Raw genomic sequence first — 22,840 nt, 5'->3', positions numbered from 1 at the left:
GTCTGCAATTTCACAAAACTTGTTGGCGAATGAAAGTCAGATGTGTCAGATAATAAAATTTTGACTTGATCTAATCTTGATGTTTTGTGGGTAACAAGAGTTATCCTCAGTATCAAATTTTAATTTCAGAAATTGTTTTGATAGATACACATTAATATTTTTAAACTGAAGCTCTTTAATTTAGGGGAGAATTGGAGAAATGTAACTTGGTCTTATTTTTTCTAATTCCTGTAAATTAAAATTAAAAAAATATAAAATTACGTCTGAGCTGATTGGGATGAAGTCTTTGAATAAGAATATTCTTTTAAAACTTGTTACATTTTGGTTCTCTGAAACATTTAGTGGCCAAAAACAGAGATGGAAGAGAAAACATTACAGAGTAGTGTGAGAGAATACTTCTGATCAATACTATGATGTTTTTTAGGAATAGCATTAATCATTGTGTAAAACTCTAGGTGACAAACAAAACCATGTTTTAAGCAGAAAATATTGCAATTAACAATGTCACCACGGCTTTCAAACATATCCAATAAAGAAAAATATTTTTAACCCAATTTTCATAAAATAATGACATTTCCATATAAATCAAAACGATTGTTCCATAAACAAGTTTTCTGAGGACAAAAATTGAGGAAAAAGGCTAGTTTCAATTGAACCAACTGGTAAAACCGCCCAAAAAACAATATGCAACCAAATTTAAGGTTATTTGGGCTAGAAATGGGTTACACATTGCCGGACTAGATATTGTCGATAGGCAACTTCACCGAGATGGTGAAACAACGGAGGGACATAGCCGATCTGATGACGAGCTAAATCAAGGCTATGTGAATTGAATTAGCTAAATTGGCCATAGTGTATGTGAGTGAATGCAAAAGTAGATGGGTGTTTACCAATGCTGGGTTGTGGCTGGAAGGGTATCCGCTGCATAAAAAAATATGCTGGATAAGTTGTCAGTTCACTGCAGGGAACTCTACGCTAGGTCTCTTATTAGGAGACACTAAGGGATACAATCCCTCTCTTATAACCCCCTGAAGCACAGGTGAAATCAATCCAATTTAATTGGCGGGACCGTGTTTGTGTGTGTGTGTGTGTGTGTGTGTGTGTGTGTTGTTAGGCCCTTCCAGGTACAGTATTGATGCCACTATTCCTGTAGTCTAGCAGATGTTTCAGGTCCAAATAGAATCTAATTAGGATACGCTGAAGAGGAAAAGTGAAAAGCAAAGAGCAAAACAATATTTAAGTAACAGTTTACCCACAATACAAAACGTATCACCTTCATGTCATTTGTTATTCTTTAATGCTCTAATACCATTTCAGCTTATTGTGAAACAAATACAGAACTTTACCAAACATTCCTTCATTATTATCACCGCAAATGACCAAGAAGGCGTGCTTGGTCATTCCACCAAGTCTAGAAATACATCATCTCAATCAGTCTCTACTCAGCCACTGTCACAGGGTCTTGTATTACTGTATGGAGAACTGTAGCTTTTAAAAAACAACACATTAGTATCTAACACATATGCATAACCTTCAGATTTAACAAAAAAAAAGAGAGAGATGAACATTACAAAGTATGCCTTGCGTATCTTCACATTTCTTTTGATTCAGGTGTTGATTATTGATAATAATTCTACAAATCAAACCTGTAAATGATACAATAAATAATGTTTTATCAAAATGACAAGCAATTTCATTGTTTAGATGAATTTGTTAGCTAACTGTCCAAAGGCAATAAAAGAGCCATTAAAATATTAATTTATATAAAATAAATAAACATTAAAGAGCCCCTATTGTGGGTTTTCGAAAAGGAGCTTCCATGTAGTGTGTAACACAGATCTAAATGAAGTGAAATATCCAGCGAAGGCCTAAATCTGAAAGTGGACAGTTTTTAAAACTATTGATTCATCTTAAAAAAAGAGTCGACTCATAGTGGTTAGAATGAATCGTCTTCATAACGAGTCTTTAGCTGTTTCGGCGTGACGTGACTATGAAACGTAGATGTTATGGGCGCAAACCCAGGAAAATTTAAATCTGCGCCCTGCCCACTAACACAGCCGCGAAGACAAACAGATCCTGAAGTCATAAGTCAAGAAGACGCTGTGTTTACCTGGATATTATTGTAAGTGTGAGGGGAAATAATTGATTCAGCAGTCTACACGCTTACAGTTTAGGAAGGATAAGAAAAGACTGGTGTGTAAGACTTGTGAGAATGGGAAGACAATACACCAAGGCCAGTTTATTAGGCACAAAGGCAGCCTGCTATGCGCTGGTGAGCACTACAACCCCCTGGCTGGGGATGGGATATTTGGGCAAAGCAGAGTACAGGTAAGCCCTGAGAACATATAACACTTCAAGCAAGAGGTGCCACAGCAAAAATTGCAAATATAAATGATCTAAGTTACAGCTGAGAAAAGCTCGGTCACGGAAATCACACTCAGTAAATGATGTGCACGCTATCGGTTTCATTTTCACTGCTAAGTGCCGTTCATACTTCCCATGCGGGGGTTATGACGGTCACGGGGTTATCATGCGGGCCCGTCCGCCGGGGGCTTGACAAACCACGCTGGGCATTTGTCTAGCGCTGAACGCTGTCGACCAATCGCAACAGGCTGTCATCGGTCCAATCACCGCAGATTAGCTTCACGCTAAGGAGGGGTTTGGGAACAAATGAATCGCTGAACGATTCATATGGAAGTCGCTGGGATAATTGGGTAAAAATAAATGCATATTATAAGACTATGAAAGTGTATTTTGACCTTGCATGCATATCAGTATGTTGTTGGAGACCCATATAACCGAAATATGACCCTTTTTCATGTATAATATGGGCTCTTTAAATGGTGACATGTATTCTATAAAATGCTAAATTATCTGAAGGTATTGCAAAGGCAGATGCAGGGGGCTTCCTTTGCTAGTTTTGGTACTAAATACAGTAAGTGTCAATTTTATTTTACAAGTTTTATTTTACCCTTTTAATTTTTTTACAATTAAAAAAAGTGGTCATTTGAACACACTCATGTGCATTTAGTTATTAGAATTATGTTAACAGCTGTCAAAATTAAATTGTATTCAAGTACTAAGCAACCACAAATGATCCGCCAAATAAGTTGATTTACTCACCATGTAATCTTCAGCAACTCTCTAAAGCGAGGGCTCATCATTAGGCTGCTAAAATTTGAATCAGTTGATTAATTTTAGGCGACGCAGTGGCGTAGTGGGTAGCACGTTCGTGTCACAGCAAGAAGGTCGCTGGTTCGATCCTCGGCTCAGTTGGCGTTTCTGTGTGGAGTTTGCATGTTCTCCCTGTGTTCGCGTGGGTTTCATCCGGGTGCTCCGGTTTCCCCCACAGTCCAAAGACATGTGGTACAGGTGAATTGGGTAGGCTAAATTGTCTGTAGTGTGTGTGTGTGTGTGGATGTTCCCCAGACATGGGTTGCGGCTGGAAGGGCATCCGCTGCATAAAAACTTGCTGGATAAGTTGGCGGTTCATTCCGCTGTGGCGACCCCGGATTAATAAAGGGACTAAGCCGACAAGAAAATGAATGAATGAATGAATGATTAATTTTACAGACAGGTGGCGGTTTACAACACATTAAATGCCTTTAACGAAATGGAAATGTTGTGTACATGATAAGTTTAACGTTAGCCTATGCTCTGCAAAAATGCTTTTCACTCAGAGCTTGTCTTGTTCCTAGTCCAAATATCTAAAAATTCTTAAACCTTAAACATTCAGTTGTGAAAAAATAATAATAAAAAAAAGATTTTATAAGTCATTTTATTTATTACCTGGACTTTTAACATATCGAAATATTTTATCAAATAAGTGATTATGATTTTAGGATTTTGAGATCTCTCCGAATACATTGATAGTTAGGGGATATATAAGGACTAAGACATTATTTATTTTTACTTTTTGTCATTTGCAGCTACATATTGTGATTATCCTAAAACATGCCAAACATATTTAATTAGTTTCTTTATAACAAATTCTGTTACAATAGAAATTCTGAAATTGGTGCTAAACAATAATCATGATTTCATAATGTATACTTTCATGCTTATATATAAAATATATACTGTATAGTTATGAACCGAATTAGCAGACCATTTATATTTGTAAGGTATGCATTTATATATGTATGAAAGTGTATAAAATTATTTTATTGTTTAACTTACTAATGGCATTTCAACCAAATATAAAACAACCATTTAGAACTGGATTGCATTGAATTAAATGTAATTGAATGCAATGCGATGAATGCAACTTCAAAATACACTTTCAAATCTTTTAAGATTTGTTTAAATTTATTTCAATATAAAATTAAGAAAGTTAAATTTGGAGGAATAACCCTGATTTTCAAAAACAACAAATAAAAACATTTGTTATCTTGACAGTATACACCAGGGGTCACCACACTTATTAGTCATAGAGGGCCGGTGTCCAGCAAAGTTTAGATCAATCTTTCCTCAACACATCTTGGTGAAAGTTTAAGGTATACCTTAGATATTGATTAGCTTGTTCAGTTGTGTTTTATCAGGGTAAATTAATCTCTGCAGGACACCGGCCCGCCAAGACAGAGCTTGTAGACTTTTGGTATTTGCAAAATCCAATTATTCATGACTTAATAAATTATTTAGTACACCTAACTAAATAATTGGTCAAATTTTAAAAAATGAACATGTATAACATTTAGAGACTGATTACAAAAATATACAAAGTCAATAAAGTAGTTTTAAGTATTTAGTAGTTTTTAACGTAGTTAACTTCAAATGTTAAAAATTTGTGAAATACTTCAAATTTTACCTTCAGTTAAGTAGGTACTCAAAACAGGCTAACCATGCTATTATAAAGTACTGCCTGTCAGCTAAATACTGGATGAATTAGAAATGAGACTAACACTTTCTCAGTGTCTCATGTGGTGTTTTTCAGTTTAAATATAATTTTGATATGTTTTCCATGCATAAGAAGTCTTTAATGATTGTCCCATAGGGTGTTGGTTATTATGAAATCATCTGAAGGGTTAACAGCCATATTGTGAGCACGGTATAGACCAGTGTTGCAGACTGCTGAGACAAGCACATCCTGTTATTGAATATAGGGGCGAGTTCTAAGAATGACAGGATGTATGAGCCATGTGTGTGTTAAGAGGAGACATTTGCCTTAAAAGGTTAACTCTTAAGAGAAGATGCACGGAAGACAACTGTGGTATAAAAGGATGTGTCTCTGAAGGAGAGTTTAGAGAACTGTACCTCTCCTGCGCAGTGTATTGCTTTTGGTTTCTTTCCTGCTTGAGCAAATAAAACTTATAATTTTTGACAGATTGACTCCGAACCCATTTTTGAACATGCACTGGACCCTTTGAAGTCCAACAATTTTGGTGACCCCGACGTGATGGGAAAAGGAGGAATTTTGCTGAACAGAGGGATGAACTGAATTCAACACAAAGGCGCGGCTAAAAAATAAGGTAAGCAGAAACCTTTTAAATAAATTCTGCGATTGAATACTGCAAATTAAGTGTTGAATTCAGCATAATCCTGATGTAAGTAAAATACAGAGAAACCAAAAGTAATATTTTACATTTTTTTTTACATTTTTTGAAGAGTATCAGGGTAAATTGTTAGAATTTAAAGGAAAGGCCTTGTCCCTGCAGGGTAAATTTAGGGTGAATTACTAGAATTCAAATAAAATCCTTGTCCCTACAAGGTATAAGGGCGAATTTTCGCGCAAGAGAATTCGAAGGAAATCCTCTTCCCTTAGGAGGTAAAAAATTAAAAGTGACCCTACTCTTGACGAAGGTAGAAAGCTTTTAATACCAGGGACAAAGACAGAAAGTCATGTCTTTGTAAGGAAGTCCCCCTCCCTGGGGAGGCATTTTTGAGAGTCACTCTTGTTCTGACGAGAACCAGATACTTTCAAAATAAAAATTGAGAAGAAAAAATAATTTCCTGAGAAAGACTGATTGCAGTATCAGGAACGGATAGAGTAGGGAACAAAAAATAAATAAAAAAAAAAATAATAATAAAAATTTAAAAAAATAAAATAAATAAAAAAATTCTGAAAAGACGTAGGGACAGCTTAGGTAGCCCCGGGCGTGGGTGACGCCATATACTGAGGGTCAGAGTAGGGAAAAGAGCTCAAAACATCTAACGCGCGAATACAGGAAAGACGTCGTGGAAGAAGAATACAAGAGGGAGTGTTAAAGGAAAAATAAATGAGAGAAAAAGTTAATATTGCAATTTGAGGAACATAAAGAAAATATGAGATATACTGTATATATATGAAATACTATAGAAAATATGAAATATACTGTAGAACAGGGACTAGAAGAAAAGGTTCTAGAGAACCAGGATTAGGACAGTGTAGGGAAAAGCACTGACCTGACGAGGTCATGTGTTGGTATGAATGAGAAAAATGGTAAAGAAGTGTGAGGATGAGTGACAACATAGCCTAAAAACAATGTTAATGTGAAGGTTAAAAGTATATGTGTAGTTGTGTCTTAAACAGGAACTAGCTGAGTCTCTCGGGTCCAAGAGAGGGAGGCAAAGAGGAAGGAGACCACTGCAGAAGGAGGTGACACACTAACACATACACATATAGGAAAAGACCAAAAAGAAAATTTTCATTCATCACAAAGTAGTCTACAAGCTTTGTAATTGGTCGACAAAACTGGGGCTTTATTCACAGCCCCTGAAGGTGCAGTAGCCCATTGTGTTAGTGCAGACTGTGCATTTGGAGCAGGCATAGCAAAAAATTCAGAGAAAGATACAGGGTTGACAAAGTAAAAGCAGACAGACTTAGACAGACACGAAAAAAGGAAGTTAACTGCAGCCATGCCTTTTCATGAGGAAAAAACAGTTAGGCTGAATATAGTAAAAGAAAATATAAAAAATAAATATATATATTTGATCAAATACTAATAAATGTTCACATAATAATTAGAGATTTAGTATAAGTTACTAAATAAACAGATCTATTATAATTCAGGATAAAAAGACAAGTTAAATAAAAAATAATGGGAGATATATTTAATATAGTTATAAAAGTTGAAATGGACCTTGAAGCTATGTGAATAAATAAATAAAATAAATAAGTATAATAATAAATAATAAAGAGAAATTAAAATACAACATAAAGACCAGATACTAAAGAAACATTAGAAGAGATACATTGGAAGAAAATGAAGAACTGAAATAAGAGATAGAAAATAAGCTGTTAAACAGCAAAGAGATAAAATTGAGGAGTCTTCGGCCGATGGAGAGGAAAATTAGAAAAGAACATTTGACTGGTTGAAAATGGTTAACTGAAGTGGTACTGGCCAAATAAATAAGGAAGATAATAATATAATAAAAAAAAATAAGGAAAAATTAAAAGCTAAGAAAAAAGACTCCTAATTATGGTTTAATAGAAAGAAATGTCAAAAAGATTATAGTTTAAAATATGTCTAAAATATATATAAAGAAAGAGAGATATTAAACAGATGAGATAAAAACTAGAAAAAGCAATAACTCTTTAAGGAAGTAACCATTTGAGGAACTAAGACTTGACATTAGAGGATGAAATTGTGTTTAGGTGCAAAAAATAAATAAATAAATACATAATTAAAGAAGATTATAATAATAATAATAATAATAAAAGTTTGTTGTTATTCTATGATTTCTAATAGGGAATTGAGACAATTTTAATAGGTAGCTAATACAAATGAATGTCAATCAGACACTCCTTTTGGCAAAGTAGCAACTGCGTGGGGCACAGTAATAAGGAGAAAATTTTCTGCACCACCTGGTGCTATACATAACATAAAGTCCACCCCTAAGGCAGATGAAACATCAGCAGCATATGTATTGAGATGTAAACTGGAGTGAGAAGCCCAGACTGGGACACATATTCATGCTAACCAATTTATGAAGGAGTGGTTGAGGATACTTCAAGCTGTGTTAAATGACTAAAATAATAATAATAATAAAATAAAAAATACATAAATAATAACCCCTGACATACCAGGAAGTGCTTCGGCCACCTGGGAGAGACACTTGCTCCATCTCATCAATAGAGCTAAAGATAAAGCTGATGAGAGTTTTCTGAGATTGAGGAACTGAAAAACCAGTTAGTGAAATTACAAATGAACAAAGCCAGACAAGAAGTCAATGATCAAATGAGAAAGATAAAGGCAAACAATTGGTGCAGTCGCCTGACCCTGAACAATCTTACATGGCACCTGTGTACAAACAGCCATCAAACCAAACACCTAAATGCCAACCTCAATTTAGAAGACAGAATAGGGGAGGCATTAGGGTCAAGGGGGTCCCGGGGGCTTACAGAGAGTGTGGATTTGGAGAGGGTTGTTTCAGGTGTGGCCGCCTAAGTCAGCTACATCGCAACTGCCAGGCTAGTCAATGCTACACGTGCAATCAGCTGGGACACATTTCGACAAGATATCCCAACGGACAAAATCTGTATGCCGAGAGAGGGGGCGTGCAAGGAGGCAAAGGCTTTGTGGCACCACTTGCAGGGCAAGCTCCAAACCCTGGAGGACAGAACCCAGGGCAGGGTGGAACACTATCCACTCTGGGAAAGATGGGAGCATTTCTGAGGAGGCCCACAGGGAGACCGAAGCGGGGCTATGGTGGAGCCACTGTTATCTATGAAGGGTCAACAAAGACTGTCTGGACTTTTTTGGTCAACACGGGTGTGACCTATTCAACATTGATTAACCCTGTCAATCAGGACTTGATTTAAAAAAAAAAAACTGTGGAAGTAATGGGTTTCACTGAGGAATGTGAAAGACTGTCTTAAACTGAGCTAATACCAGTGTCTGTTGATGGACAACAACTGAAACATCACTTTCTGTTGTCAGACAGAGCCCACACGAACTTATGGGGCAGAGACTTGCTGATAAAGCTTGATGAATCATTCTATGGTATGCTGATGGTGTTATGGTGAGATTTCCTACAGGGACGACTAAGAACTGTTCACTGGGTACACCTCACCTGCGAGGACAATGGTTGCTGTCATCGATGCGAGAACCTGTAGGAGCTGACATTTACTGGGGCAAACTGTAGCCAGAAACCATGCCGGGAGACGGCCTTCTCTCACTTTATGCTCAATGGAGACCTTGGGTAACTCTTATTGCACCATACATGCCTCCCACCAACCCACCTCACATGACTTTATTCTGTGACCAAAACTAAACTGAAAGAAAGGAAAAAATTATAATTAGAAGGGTGTGGTTGGCAGATTAACTAAACATATATGGGTCACAAGGTGGCATGGAAGAGAAAGAACGGATCATGAGGTGACGGCACCAATGCTGTACAGTTTACCAAGCCAATTATGGTCTACAGGACCAGCAGATGTGGGTTTTTGCTCCTCACTCTCAGACATAAATTAAAGTTTAATAATGAAGTTAAATAATGAAAGGCCGATTTGGCAGCCACAGTATCCTCACAAACCACAAGCTGAAGCAGGTATTGCAGATACAATTAAAGAATTGTTGACTATAGTTGTGTTAGAGCCATCGACCTGACACCTAAACACTCCAATTTTACCTGTAGAAAAACAAAATACAGGAAAATACAGAATGGCTCATGATTTAAGTTAATGCGGTTGTGAAAACCGCCACAATGCCAGTTCCAAATTAATATACTGCATTACCAGCTTTACACCAAGAGAATAAGTGATTTTAATGTCTAGACTTAGCCAATGAATTTTTCTATTTAACACTGGCACCAAATTTGAAGGATGTGTTTTCATTTACCTTTAGGGGGCAGCAATACAGGTACACCAGAGTACCACAAGAATTAATATTGTCTGCAGGGTTGTTAAATTACGCCCTGCGAGGCCCGCTGAGTGATTGCCACTTGACAGAGGGGGTGTCACTATATATGATGGTGATATTTTACTAGCTGAAAAATAGTGGACACCTGATTGATTGGAAGTAAGCAGGTGTTATGACACTTATAGGGAACCAGATTTAAAGAAAGTAAATTAAAATGATAGTTGAGTAGATGACACGCCACAATATTGGGACGAGTGGTGTCTGGGATAGGTGGAGTGATTAAGTGTTTAATGAATAACAATCTAGAAACAAATAGATGTTGTGGGAAAATTAGATTAGATAATGATAAACACTGGAATAACAAATATTTTAAATCAGTGGAGTGGGCACTGGGCCTGAAACATGATTTTAGAAATGGTGTAAAAAATAATAATTACAGGGAAATGTCAAGAGAATTAACAGAAATTTGAAAACAAAACTGGCAAAAAATCTGTGCACAGACCAAAAGGAAATGAAATAAAAATCATATTAAGGGATTTTAGTTAATTATGGGAAAAAAAATGGAATTAATGACTTTTAAATTGTTTAAAGGACTGCAGTTTCGGGTACCTGGTGCAGCTTTGATGTGCACTAAATCATTTATGTAGAGATTATATTATGACAGATTAACAACTTTATTCACAATTTTTTTTTTAAACAGGTTGCTGAAGGTGTAAGGCTGTCGGGACTAACTTGACAGTCAACACAGGGGTGTAAAAGCGGCCTGGAACTAGGTCCAGGCCGAAAGGGGGAGATTAATTAACAGATGACTAATTGGACTAATTGGTCCAATTGGTGTGTAAGCATGTATTGGTGTAGGAGATGAACATGCTGCAACACCAATGCATGAGGCCAACTGTATATTAGATACAGGCCAACACAAAAAGGGGAAACAAATACTATGTTAAATTTTAAAATAGAAAAAAAAAAAAGACTGACTTACTAACACATGACAATCTGACAGAAAGTGTGTGAGTGACAATTGTAAGGAAAATAACATCAAAAGCATCTTGATGCCAAAAATTGTAAAGAAAGAATGAGAAAAAAGGGATATGAATTGGACAGGGTGTCAATAAATTGGACAGAGTTCCTCCAGACACTCCTGTTTCCCCCACAAGTCCAAAAACATGTGGTATAGGTGAATTGGATATGCTAAATTGGGCGTAGTGTATGTGTGTGATTGAGTGTGTATGGATGTTTCCCAGTGATAGGTTGCAGCTGGAGGGGCATCCGCTGTGTAAAAATATGCTGGATAAGTTCCACTGGGGCGACCCCAGATTAATAAAGGGACTAAGCCTTAAAGAAAATGAATAAATGAATTAGACAAATTAGATTGAAGAAAATTTAGAAAAAATAAAATAATGACTGGTCTATAACCAGGGCCCTAGAGGAATTGAAAATACTCTTAAAGACGATGGCAGAACACTTTGGTATAGATAACGCCTTTGATGAATGGATGACTCGTGTGTTTGGAAAATATAAAACTATGATAACTTCAGTTTTGATCTCAATTGCTACCTTTGTAGCTATAATGGTGACATGTGGATGTTGTTGTGTCCCATGCATCAGGTCATTGTGTAACAGGGTGATAGTAACAGCAATTGAAAAGAAAGATGGGCTACCACCCCCTTACACAATGCCATTATTAATATCTGATGAGGAGGAGGAAGAGGAGGAAAGCCGTGTGTAAATGTCTCTCTACTAACTGTGCTTTTTCCGCAGATGCTGATTCATCATATATTTTGTGTTATAAGAAATGTTAAGTAGATATTTTGAGTCTAAAATGAATCTATCGAAAAGTTTAGCTTAGATATATTTTTTGTTGTTTTGTTTTGTTTTTTGTTTTGTGTGATTGACTCAGCTGACTTGTTGTGGTCGCCCACATGTCAATTAGGGGACCGACTGGGTGTCTTTCCCCACAGGGGTTTTCGGCCCAGTCCTGTCTGAGCACACTGGTTTAAAGGGCATTTATAGGGATTTTTATTTTTGAATTTTATGTGTGAACAATGTAGACAAGGGTGAAATGTTGATCTACAATAATAGTCTGATATGATGCCTCAGATGAACATGTGGTGGCTGCCCATAAGTCAACTAGGGGGGGTCGCATGGGTGTCTTTCCTCAGAGGTTTTCGACCCAGGCTCATCTGGAAATATTTGCTGAAAAGAGTTTTTAAAAATTTTATTTAACATATAGACCTAATTGTGGTAGTTTAAAGATTTATTGAATACAATAGGGTGTGGCCTCTTTCAGAGGCCAAGAGAGGGATTTGTGGTGTTTTTCAGTTTAAATATAATTTTGATATGTTTTCCATGCATAAGAAGTCTTTAATGATTGTCCCATAGGGTGTTGGTTATTATGAAATCATCTGAAGGGTTAACAGCCATATTGTGAGCACGGTATAGACCAGTGTTGCAGACTGCTGAGACAAGCACATCCTGTTATTGAATATAGGGGCGAGTTCTAAGAATGACAGGATGTATGAGCCATGTGTGTGTTAAGAGGAGACATTTGCCTTAAAAGGTTAACTCTTAAGAGAAGATGCACGGAAGACAACTGTGGTATAAAAGGATGTGTCTCTGAAGGAGAGTTTAGAGAACTGTACCTCTCCTGCGCAGTGTATTGCTTATGGTTTCTTTCCTGCTTGAGCAAATAAAACTTATAATTTTTGACAGATTGACTCCGAACCCATTTTTGAACATGCACTGGACCCTTTGAAGTCCAACACTCACCACCATTGCCTCTCAAAATGTATATATGCCCCAGGTGTCCTGTTAAATAGTTTTCCTTAATATGATCCCAGTCATACCTTTTGTCCTCTCATAAATTTTGTCTCAGTCTCCAGGATGGACAGGTTTTCAGTGTGGGCAAGTGCACAGATGATAGACTACCAAAAAAGAAATGAGATTCATCACTCCCTAAATAAGCCATATATAAAGACATTTAATAAACAACATACTTGCATGTCTGTCATAAATTAAATAAAAAAAACTGTTTCGCAGAAATCATGTAATATTGAAGTTATTAAAATTACATGATAACAAAAAAGTACATATACACCATGCAGAGCACCGCTAAAGCATGAGACCTACCTCAGGAAAAAGTACATCCATGATGAACTTAATTTCATCTCTTTGGGGGGGTGTGCATGTGCTTCTTAGAACGGAGGAGAGGTGAAGGAAAAGTGAATCAATTTGATCCTCATCCTCAATGTAAAGTGGCTCAGGGTTATTTTTTTTTGACAGAATGATCAGAATAACTGTCAAGCCACTTTGAGTTCTTTTGCCCACTGATGATAGACTGTATACAAAATAAAAAATGACATTAACAACATTACAATTTACATGTCTTACAAGTAGTTTACATTCTGAATAAGATTTTATTTCGAAATGCATGCTTGATCCACGTACCTGAATGTGGCTATCTTTTACTTTTGTTGCCACTATGTAGTCTACAAGTGCCTGATTTGAAGACCTCCGAGCACTTGGGGCAACAACATGCTGTGGCAGGTCATTGGTTACACAAGAAAAAGCCCTATAAAGTGGCAGAAGTTTCCCTTCACAGAGGGACTTTGCCTCCTCGGTCCAGTGAGCAAACCTTTTCATGCCATTTTAAAGGATAGAGGGAAAAAATGTATTGGCCACCAATACTGCAAATACTGTTTGTCACAAAAGACAGCACTGAAAAATGTATTTCTTAATTCCATCTAAATAAACTGTCAGAAAACACACAATTGAGAGTGTGAGTATGCATATGGATTGCTAAAGTGCCTCAGTTTGGTCATTCATTTTTGTTGGTGAGAAACTTCAAGAATGAAATGTCAAACTAAGATGTGCAGAACATGATTCACATACCCATCTATCCCAAATCGCTCAGTTGGCCGCAGGCTCCACCACTCCCTGATTTCATGCATGTCAAGCTAACAGAAATTGAAATGTTACTACATTAGTATTTAATTTGTATTGTTAGAATTCAATGGCCAGCAATAAAGTACTTTATTAAAAATGTAAAGTAACAAAATGTAGAAGACCACCTGTGAGAAGTTGAATGGAATGTCCAGCACAGTGTAGAGGGCATACTGAAAAAAGTAAATATTAATTTTTAAAACTAAAAAAATAAGTGCAACCACCTTCTTCCTCTTGCTATTTACCATAAACTACTACTTACCATGAGCATGAAAATTCCACAATCGTTGCTGTTGTTCTGTTGAGGCAGGACCTTGTATACCAAAATTAGAATTAAAATACTACTACTAATAATAACAATAATAAAATCAGACAAAGCTAAAAAAAAAAAAAAAAAGTAATGTAATAATGTAAAAATTTGTATAAAACAAATAATGCAATTATTGTTCTGGATCACCCCAATATCCAATCCTGTTACTTCTGTCCATTGTGCTGGGTTGAGACTTTGTGCAATATTCCTATGATTTAAGAAAAAGCACAAATGAACTTACAAAGCAATAGGAAATCCTACAGTTCATAATACTCTGTTTATACAACTGTAAAACAGTATCTGATCTACACCTGTGCGATTATGTTAAAATGGCAACTACTAACTTCTAACTACACAAATAAATCTGAAACAATGCAACCGCATATGCCAAGGGAACATGGCAACTATAATCATTATAATAACAATAAATACTCTCATTAAAACAAATAAACTTGAAACAATGCAACCGCATGCCTCCATTATATGTCAAGGGAACATGGCAATTATCTCTTAACTGTGAACCTAAAGATGCCTCTTTACTGGTCATCTCCAAAGTCTAGTAGGAGCATCTCTCTTAAGACTGGCTTCAGTACCTAAAGATATACATAAGCAATGGTTGAGGCCAGGGAGAATACAAAAAGATTTGACACATTTCGACTGTGATTGACATCGCCTTATGATACTGGCCTAAAAACAGCATAAAAAATCAATTCCAACAATCTACAAAAGCAGTCAAAGCTTTATAAAATGTAATGTACATTTCAACTGTTTTTACACTGTAAACTAAATGATTACTTTGAAAAATAATCTTACACATAATGGTCTGAGACAGTGGCTTGTATCCATGCAGGAAGCACAAGGGCATCCATCAAGTCAGCATTATTCTAAAAACATAACACCAAAAAAAGCTAATCTTATTAAACTTCTGGCTTAGATCTTATATTAGATGCTATAATTTGTTATACCATATTTACTGGAAAATAGGCTAGAGGATCTTTACTGCTTTTCCATGTGGCAACTACATACAAGTCAGCAATGTAAATGTTGTTGCCCTATGAGAGAGAGCAAAAAGAAGAAAATAACTTGACATCCTTAGTATATGAAGTGAAGTAACTTTCATAAAAAATGCTTAACTAGAAAAATCTGATATAAAATCATTAAAGAATGTTGATACATGCGCTCGAGCCTCTTCATAGATGAGTCTCATGCAGGCATTTCCAATCTGTAATGAATAATAAAGAAGGAAGCAAAGTCAAAGAAAAACTCTAGGGTCCAAGTTATCTGACAAAAACAAAAATCACCCATTGCACCCACTGATTAACATTTTGGGTACATTAAAAAATATCTGCATGCAAATTTAACTACTTACCTCACACTCCATTTCCCTTCTTACGCCCAAAGTCAAAAAATCTGCTCTTGTGAGGCATATTGCTCCCTCTTTCACAATTACCTCATCTGCAAGTCGCTCTGTGTCCCGGATATATCTGAGCTGCAATGGTCAAATGAAAGAAAATGCTCACTTATTAAATCCTTCATGTTTTCTTAGATAGGAAACATGTATTGATTGGATGTTTCAGTTTTGCCACACATATTTTAGAATTGATATTGAATACGAGAACAATTACCAATTTGTCTTCAAGAGGATTGTGAGGCTTCTTCCAGGACTTAGCTGAATCCTCATCTGCAATCTCTACAATCCTAGGCTCTGCCTCTATGGTCAAATCTGCAGTGGTTGCTATGAAAATAAAATGACACAAACTCACACACAATGAACTATAAAAGGAAAATGTATTGTTAGATGGAACAAATTCTCTTCTTTACCCATTTCTGTTACAAGTCTGGCAATGGTAGGATGTCCTCTGTTCCCTCTGAGCCAGAAAGGTCTATAAGTCATTAGATTATTAGTTCATGAAATATAGTATAAATTCAAAACAGTAAATATATCACAATAACATAAAAAATTATGCTGTTTATAAAACCAAGAACAGTGTATATCAGATTTGTATAAAACAAATAATATATAAACATACAACAATTAGCTGTGTGCCAAATATGGATTAATATGGAATCTTTGCACTATTGAGCAGATTATTAGTTACTTACTGGTCAGCTGGGGATCATCTGTGGTGGCAGATTTAGTGGAAGATTCTAAAATCTCTGAAGTATCTTAATTGGACAAACACAAAGTATTGGTACATGATGGTGTTTGTAAAAGTAATATTTACAACCCATTTTAAATTGATATGACTGTAATCTAAACATTACCAAGAAGAGCCTGATGGTTGGTGTTGAGCCCAACTTCTGTCCCAAAATCTCTTCTAAAATTCTTCTGATTATTGTGATGGTGGATAATATTTCTCATAAGGAAGGCGTGAGTTGATGGAAGGCTCATATTTAGTAAGTAGTTTTTTTTTTATTCTTTTTTTATTCGCTAAGGAACTGCTCCGCAACCTGGCTATTTACTTTGCCAGCAAGTTGGGCTACAAGACCAATCTTGCGGAGAACATCCCGTCTTTTGAATTGTCCTCATGAAACTTGTCATTGAGGACATAATTCTCTGATGAGCCTGTAATTGGGTGGCCATGGATGTCTGGAACTTGTTTTTTCACGTTAAGCCATGGCAATGAGATTTTGAGCTTCCCTTCCTGTGCCATCTTGATGTTGTCATCTGTTGGGTCAGCTAGACGCCCTCCATTTGGTATAAAGGTTAGCGTTTCTGGACAGCGAAGATTTGTGTGTGTTGCTAATCCGCAAGCAAAGTCATAGATGAAAATTTTAGGGATGTGCTTCCACGAGAGAAGGATATCTGCAAAATTCCTTGGACGCTCTTCACGCTAACAGCACTTTATGCTGTAGACAATTACACAAGGGCACATAACAACAGCCCACCCTCCTGGACCAAACATCAGATCGGCAGTTATAGTGTCAGGCAGCAGTAATAATATTAATACATGGCCAACTAGGGATGGGCAGTATGACTATATATGTTGTTTCCACGAAATAAAATGTGTACTGTGGTGGTGCCATGTCGCCATTACAGTGGTGTGATCGTCGGGTTCACCGGCACATCCCTATTGATCATCTAAGTCATATTTGTTCACTATATTTAAAAGGTTATATATATACACACAGACACACAGACACACACACACACACACACACACACACACACACGCGCACACAGGTCAAAAGTTTGGGATCAGCATGATTTTTAAATGTTTTTTATCAAAGCTTATCTTGCTCACCAAAGATGCATTTATTTTTTAAAGATTACAGTACAAATTGTGAAAAGTTGTTGCACTGTAAAATAACTGTTTAAAAGTAATTTATCATTTAATTTAATCATTTATTCAGTGATTTAAAGATGAATTTTCAGCTTCATTACTCCAGTCTTCAGATCACCAAATGATTCTTTAGAAATCACTCTAGTATTAATTATTATTGTTATTATTATTATTATTAGTAGTAGTAGTAGTAGTAAAAAAAATGCAATTATAACTGGAGTAATAGCAGTTATTTAACATTTTTAAAAATATTTGACAATTCTTTTTTATTTAATAAATGCTGCCCTGATGAACGGAATAATTTTCTTAAAAAAAAACTGAGAAAAAAAACTGACAACAAACTTTTGACCGGTAGTGTATATACTGTGAAATAAATATTCTCAATAACATTTTGGTCATATTGTCCAACCCTAACGCCTACAAAGATGTGGCAGTCACAAACACAAAAGTTTTTTTTCTCACCTGAGGCACCCCAAATCTTTTCGAATAGTTTGTCGTAGGTATGTCTAGACTTCATCTCACAGGATAGTCTTTCTAGGAGGTCATTTATTGAACCAGTGGAATCAATCCCACACTCCTCACTTTTTTTTTGTATCACTGAGACCTAAAAACAATTCAAAATAAAAAAAATAATCCATTAAAAAAATTATATCCCACCAAGCCTATCCTACAAAAACAGACTTGATTCTCTTTACAGAAGTGACAATTGAAACTAATTTTACCCTTTGCTTGTAAAGCTCATTTTTAAGCCTATCTTTGGACACAGTAATTTCACAAAGTTCAGCTTCTTTGGGTTGGTGAACTTTCTAGAACTCTGTGTTGAGACACTGACTGGACTTGCAAGTATGTCTTCCAATCCAAGGTGCCCAAAGGTGATAACTGGGGTGGACAGTGAAAGGATTGTCCCCCTGTCCTTAAATAACAGTCAAAGCAAAAATCTAAAAAACGGTAACAATAAGTAGCATACAAAATGCCAAGAAGAGACATAAAAGCAATCTAATTACTTTGTACAAAGCCACGACCAATCATTTGCAGTGACAATTTCTCCCAAAAGTCCTCCATATTCACATGCCCATTGAAGTCTTTTGGTGGTTGTTTGACATCACTCACTTACACCATACAGAAAATGAAAATATTAATAAGATTACCTATATAATTAAAAAAAAAACATATAAGCCTGTTATGGGTTTATATGCACTAGCATTGTCAAATGACCCTGAACATGTTTGTAGAATGTCATTGTAGTCCATCCCAAAAATACTTACATGACATGTTGAATGCTCCTTTTCTGTGTAGGTCTATGATCACAATGGGTGGATGATCCCCACGTCACACAAGAGTATTCATACTCATGGCTTGTAAGTGCCTCAAAATAGAGATAGGCATGGAGCATTGTTTTGGCTGGGGGAAACTGTTCTCCTATTGTCACCTATAGACACTGAACTACTCTCGCAACTGCGCTGTGGGCCTACAATTGAAGATAACACAAATAATAATCAGTTTTCAATTCTTTAAACCACTAATGTTTTTTCCAAAGGTAATGGAAAATGATTTAAGATAACCTAACCTGTAGCATGTATCGAATATGTAGACATAAAGGAAGGTCAAGAAAGACACTCGTTAAAATTGTGCAAGCCATCTTTCCACTCTTGATATCTGAAGAGTCCACATTGGTGGCAACATTTTGTGTAGTTGGCAACATCTGAAAATTCAATGGTAAAATATAAGCGGTTACTACAATATTATTTAGGATCATTTAAACTGTGCCATTTGTGTGAATTTCATAGATCCTTATTTAAAATGAAAAATACTTACCATAGATAATTATTGTATTGGTAGACATTTTAGCTTTTGCTGTGATGAGCAGAGGGTCAGATAGGGGTACATTTCCAGTACATCGCTGGCAGAACATTTCATCAGGAATGAGGTTGGTTGCATAGGGGCTTAAAGATGAAGGCAAACGCAGGTTCTCGGGAAGAATTGCAGGAATGGTCTTCTTGTTAAAGATGTACTGAATCATAGGTTCAAGCTCTTTTGCTGGGGGGTACAGTAAACCTAAGTCATCATCCCTTTTATGAACTGGACTGGTCTGTTCTGTGCTTCGGAGAGTGCGGAATAGGTGACGCTTAGTCTGGAAAAGGTGCCATTTTCCAATGTATTTATGAAGACAGGACCTTCTTGATCTGACACATGGACAATGCCAGGTGTTCTGCTTCACATCTTATGTGACCATTATTCGACCAAGTTGGGCATAATACGATGCATGTGGCTCATACACTGAAATACACCTTTTAGAACATGGCGTTGTAGCCTTTGTTGCTATAGACAAGGATTTGTTGTCTTGGGTGCTGAGGCTTTGTCTTTGTAGGCAGTCTGTTTTTCTTTCCCTTCCCAACCATTTTAACCCAAGCATGTCTGTAAGGGTACTTTCTGACAAAGTAGGAGCATCAGCAAAGGATCCACAGTAATCTAGAGATCGTAAGTGATGGCATCTGTAGTGGCTTAACCCACTTCTCCAAGCCAAGTCCGTATCCACTTGACGGGATGGAAACTCACACATGACGATGTGCTCTGTTCCCCAGGTCTTGGAAACTATATGGACTGGAATACTTGAAGAGAGAAACATTTTCTGGACTGCATAGACACCATTAGCTTGATCTATGCAGTCAGAATAAAGGTGATGACGTACTGAAATGTCATCCTAACAGTTTGTGTGTTTCCTTGGTTTTCGTGGTACTCTGAGATAGCACACCAGGATGAATGGTAGATTTAGCAGCTTTACAACTCGTTTTACATCTTTTGAGGTGGGCCACAAAATTGTCAAGTCGGTATATAGTTGAATAACAATATACACAATGGTAGTGTAAATTTGGCTGACAACCCAGACCACACCGGTGTATTGTATAATCTGTGAAAAAACATATATATAAAAAATTATGAAATATATAATAATTACTCCCTTGCTGAGAATAGTAACAATTTTTTAATTCCCAGCACAACATATTAGTAATTTGTTTGTACGCAACATGACCTGACAATACTGATTATGTTGTTTTTAGAAATACCAAAACACAAATCAAAAGGGTTTTTAACATTGAAATTATTATGCAATATACAAATTAATATCCAATAAAAAAAAATTATTCAGAAATTGTGTTACCATTATGGGTGACTGCCCTCGAAAAGTGAAGCTGCTGATGAATCCCCAGTTTACTCTTTTTTGATGGTTTATAGTAATATGTAGAGCAGAACAGACAATGGTAAAGGGAACAGCACATGTTGCACTTGTTCACCGCTGGTAAATTCCGATCTCTCCGTACTGTTGGAATATCTGCAATTTAACAACAAGAACATATAATTTACATTATATACAGAAAGTAACTTATTTTTAAACTTATTTAAACTTATTTTTGCTTTTTAGCAAGCTTGCAGTTAAATCTTTTGTAGAGTTACATAAATAGGCCAATTATAAATACTTTGTAGACGAAGTATAAAGTTTTTTTTATATTAATTCTTAAACAATGTCTAGACCTATTCTAATGTTGCTGCAAAATGCATTATTCCATTATTAAAAAATAATAATTTTTTAAAAAATAAAAAGTTTAGAACAGGTTACAAAAAAATCTTACCCGCAAAGGCATTCTCGTGCAGGCTAGAGACAGACAAAAAAAATGTTAAAAGAAAATTAGCTTAAATAAAATGTATCGTAGTACATGTACTGTAGTTAGCTTACATGTGGTTAGCTAAACTGAGCTAAACAGTAAACTAACGACATTGCCATCGTTTTGTCTCTGCGTGTGAAATGGTTTACACCGTTTTGTTTACATAATGACATATATCGAATTTAATCTAACTAAAATATTTAAGATCCATGTTTGCTAACCAATATGTTTAGGGAGTATTTAGCATACCTTTCCATCATGTCGCAATTGGTTTGGTGAGATGATTAGAGTAAGGGGTGTCCTATAATAATACCGTGCTGCCTCCCCCTACTGGACGCATCAGGTACAACAGGTGCGTGAAACTGCCTGGGCCGTTAAATTGCTTGGATCCAAGACTGCAGACGCCCCCTCCTCACTTCAATGGACATCCGCGCCGCGTTAACCAATCAGGAGCTTGCTCTTGTGGGGGCGTGATTGTGACGTATCACCTGTTGTTGGTGTTCCGGGGGAAATCCTCCAGCCGACACAGACAAAAAGTTCATCAAACTGGGCTTGGGTCAGTCAGAAGCACCACTGATAGCCTCCGTCATCCAGGTTTAGTTTCTTGAGGAGTTTATGAGCTCACAGAGTTGGATGCACCTCTGAAAGGATTTAGTGGACTCAGACATGGCCCTGAACGTATCAGCACTGTTTTTCAGCCTTCATAAAGCACATAAACACTTATTTTCTTCATTAATCAATGTTAGCCATTTAGCAACAAAGCTAGAGTAACCAGGCATATAGAATAACATTCTTAAAAAGAAGTCAATAGCAATGCAGTCAAGCTACACAAACGACCATGAATGAACCACAGAAGTTTAAAATTGTCACACCATTCTAAAGTAATTAACTTAACAATAAATTTACAACTGTATTTCCTTAGAGAAAGTCAGTAAAATGCCAACATCGAGGTAGTTTGACTCACCAGTTACTGTTCTAAAACTCAGATGGAAATGGCGTCTAAAAAATTCTTCAGTGACTGGGGGTGCATGAATTCCCGGATGTTGGAAATAACACCACCAAGTGTTGGATAGATAACTCCTTGATTTCGCACTGAATCAAATCAATTCTATCTCTGATTTTATTTATTTATTAAAATCTAACTCTGTAATGTCAAAACTTTACTCTGAAATGCATTGTGGCGAGGGGGCGTGGCCGAGAGCCGTGGGAACTGGGTGAGGCCACCGCATAAGTGGATACACCTGCGGTGCGCACCTGCCTCGGATCCCACGGTAGGAGCTCTGGACCATAAAAGGAGGACCGATGGCAGAGGAAGCCGAGAGAGGACCGGGCCCGGACATATTTTACTTTTGCTTTTAGTTTGATGGCAGCCTCCGTGAGGAGCTGCCGTCATTGTTATTAATAAATATTTTTTTGAAGCTCCGTCGGTTCTCCGCCTCCTTCTTCCCGGCGGCCAAAGGGCCGTAAACTTTATTACAGTGGTGCCGAAACCCGGGAGAAGGAGGGACGGGTTGTCCAGATGCCCTCCCTGCTGAGAGAGGGGGCGAGTGTTCGGGAGTTAACCCGAGTGGGGGAGAAACCCGTTCGTCTGCCCAGAGTGCCGGGGCGGCCTGAGGCTGGCGAGGAAAGGATCTGCCTGCTGCCGTCTCCCAGCATGGGGAGGAGCAGGGGACGCGGGGCTCACCACCGGAAGGGAAAGTGCTGAAGGGAGCCATCCCACAGAACCCGGGGGAGTCGCCGCGATACGCCATGATGCCAGTGCCTGCATCCATCCACCGAAGCGGGAGCGGAGCAGGAGACCAGAAATGCCGCCAGCCAGCCAGGAGAACCGCCGCCAGACGCCAGAAGATGGATGGGATGGAT

General features: G+C 37.1%; 1 protein-coding gene and 1 long non-coding RNA gene across 2 annotated transcripts; both read right to left on the bottom strand.

Annotated features, from left to right (window-relative positions):
- Positions 1-1,269: 1,269 nt before the first annotated feature.
- On the bottom strand, positions 1,270-16,405 carry si:dkey-13e3.1 (the record flags this gene model as incomplete). Its single annotated transcript, NM_001113341.2, is given in 12 exon segments — positions 1,270-3,119; positions 12,972-13,894; positions 13,984-14,034; positions 14,179-14,239; positions 14,845-14,915; positions 15,006-15,083; positions 15,206-15,253; positions 15,401-15,520; positions 15,657-15,766; positions 15,853-15,914; positions 16,135-16,197; positions 16,297-16,405. Coding segments are annotated over 9 exon segments (681 nt in total).
- Positions 16,406-16,460: 55 nt separating this feature from the next.
- On the bottom strand, positions 16,461-22,068 carry LOC147844783 (uncharacterized). The gene is made up of 7 exons (XR_015483800.2): positions 21,227-22,068; positions 20,945-20,967; positions 20,476-20,646; positions 19,131-20,223; positions 18,883-19,017; positions 18,581-18,783; positions 16,461-17,919 (listed from the first exon to the last, which is right to left on the bottom strand). It is a non-coding gene; the product is annotated as an uncharacterized LOC147844783 (long non-coding RNA).
- Positions 22,069-22,840: the final 772 nt, after the last annotated feature.

The sequence above is a fragment of the Danio rerio genome, chromosome 4, assembly GCF_052040795.2.
Source record: "Danio rerio strain M-AB ecotype USA chromosome 4, GRCz13ab, whole genome shotgun sequence".
Taxonomy (NCBI): Eukaryota; Metazoa; Chordata; class Actinopteri; order Cypriniformes; family Danionidae; genus Danio; species Danio rerio.
The sequence above is the reverse complement of the archived record's forward strand: the minus strand, read 5'-3'. Positions and strand labels throughout refer to the sequence as shown.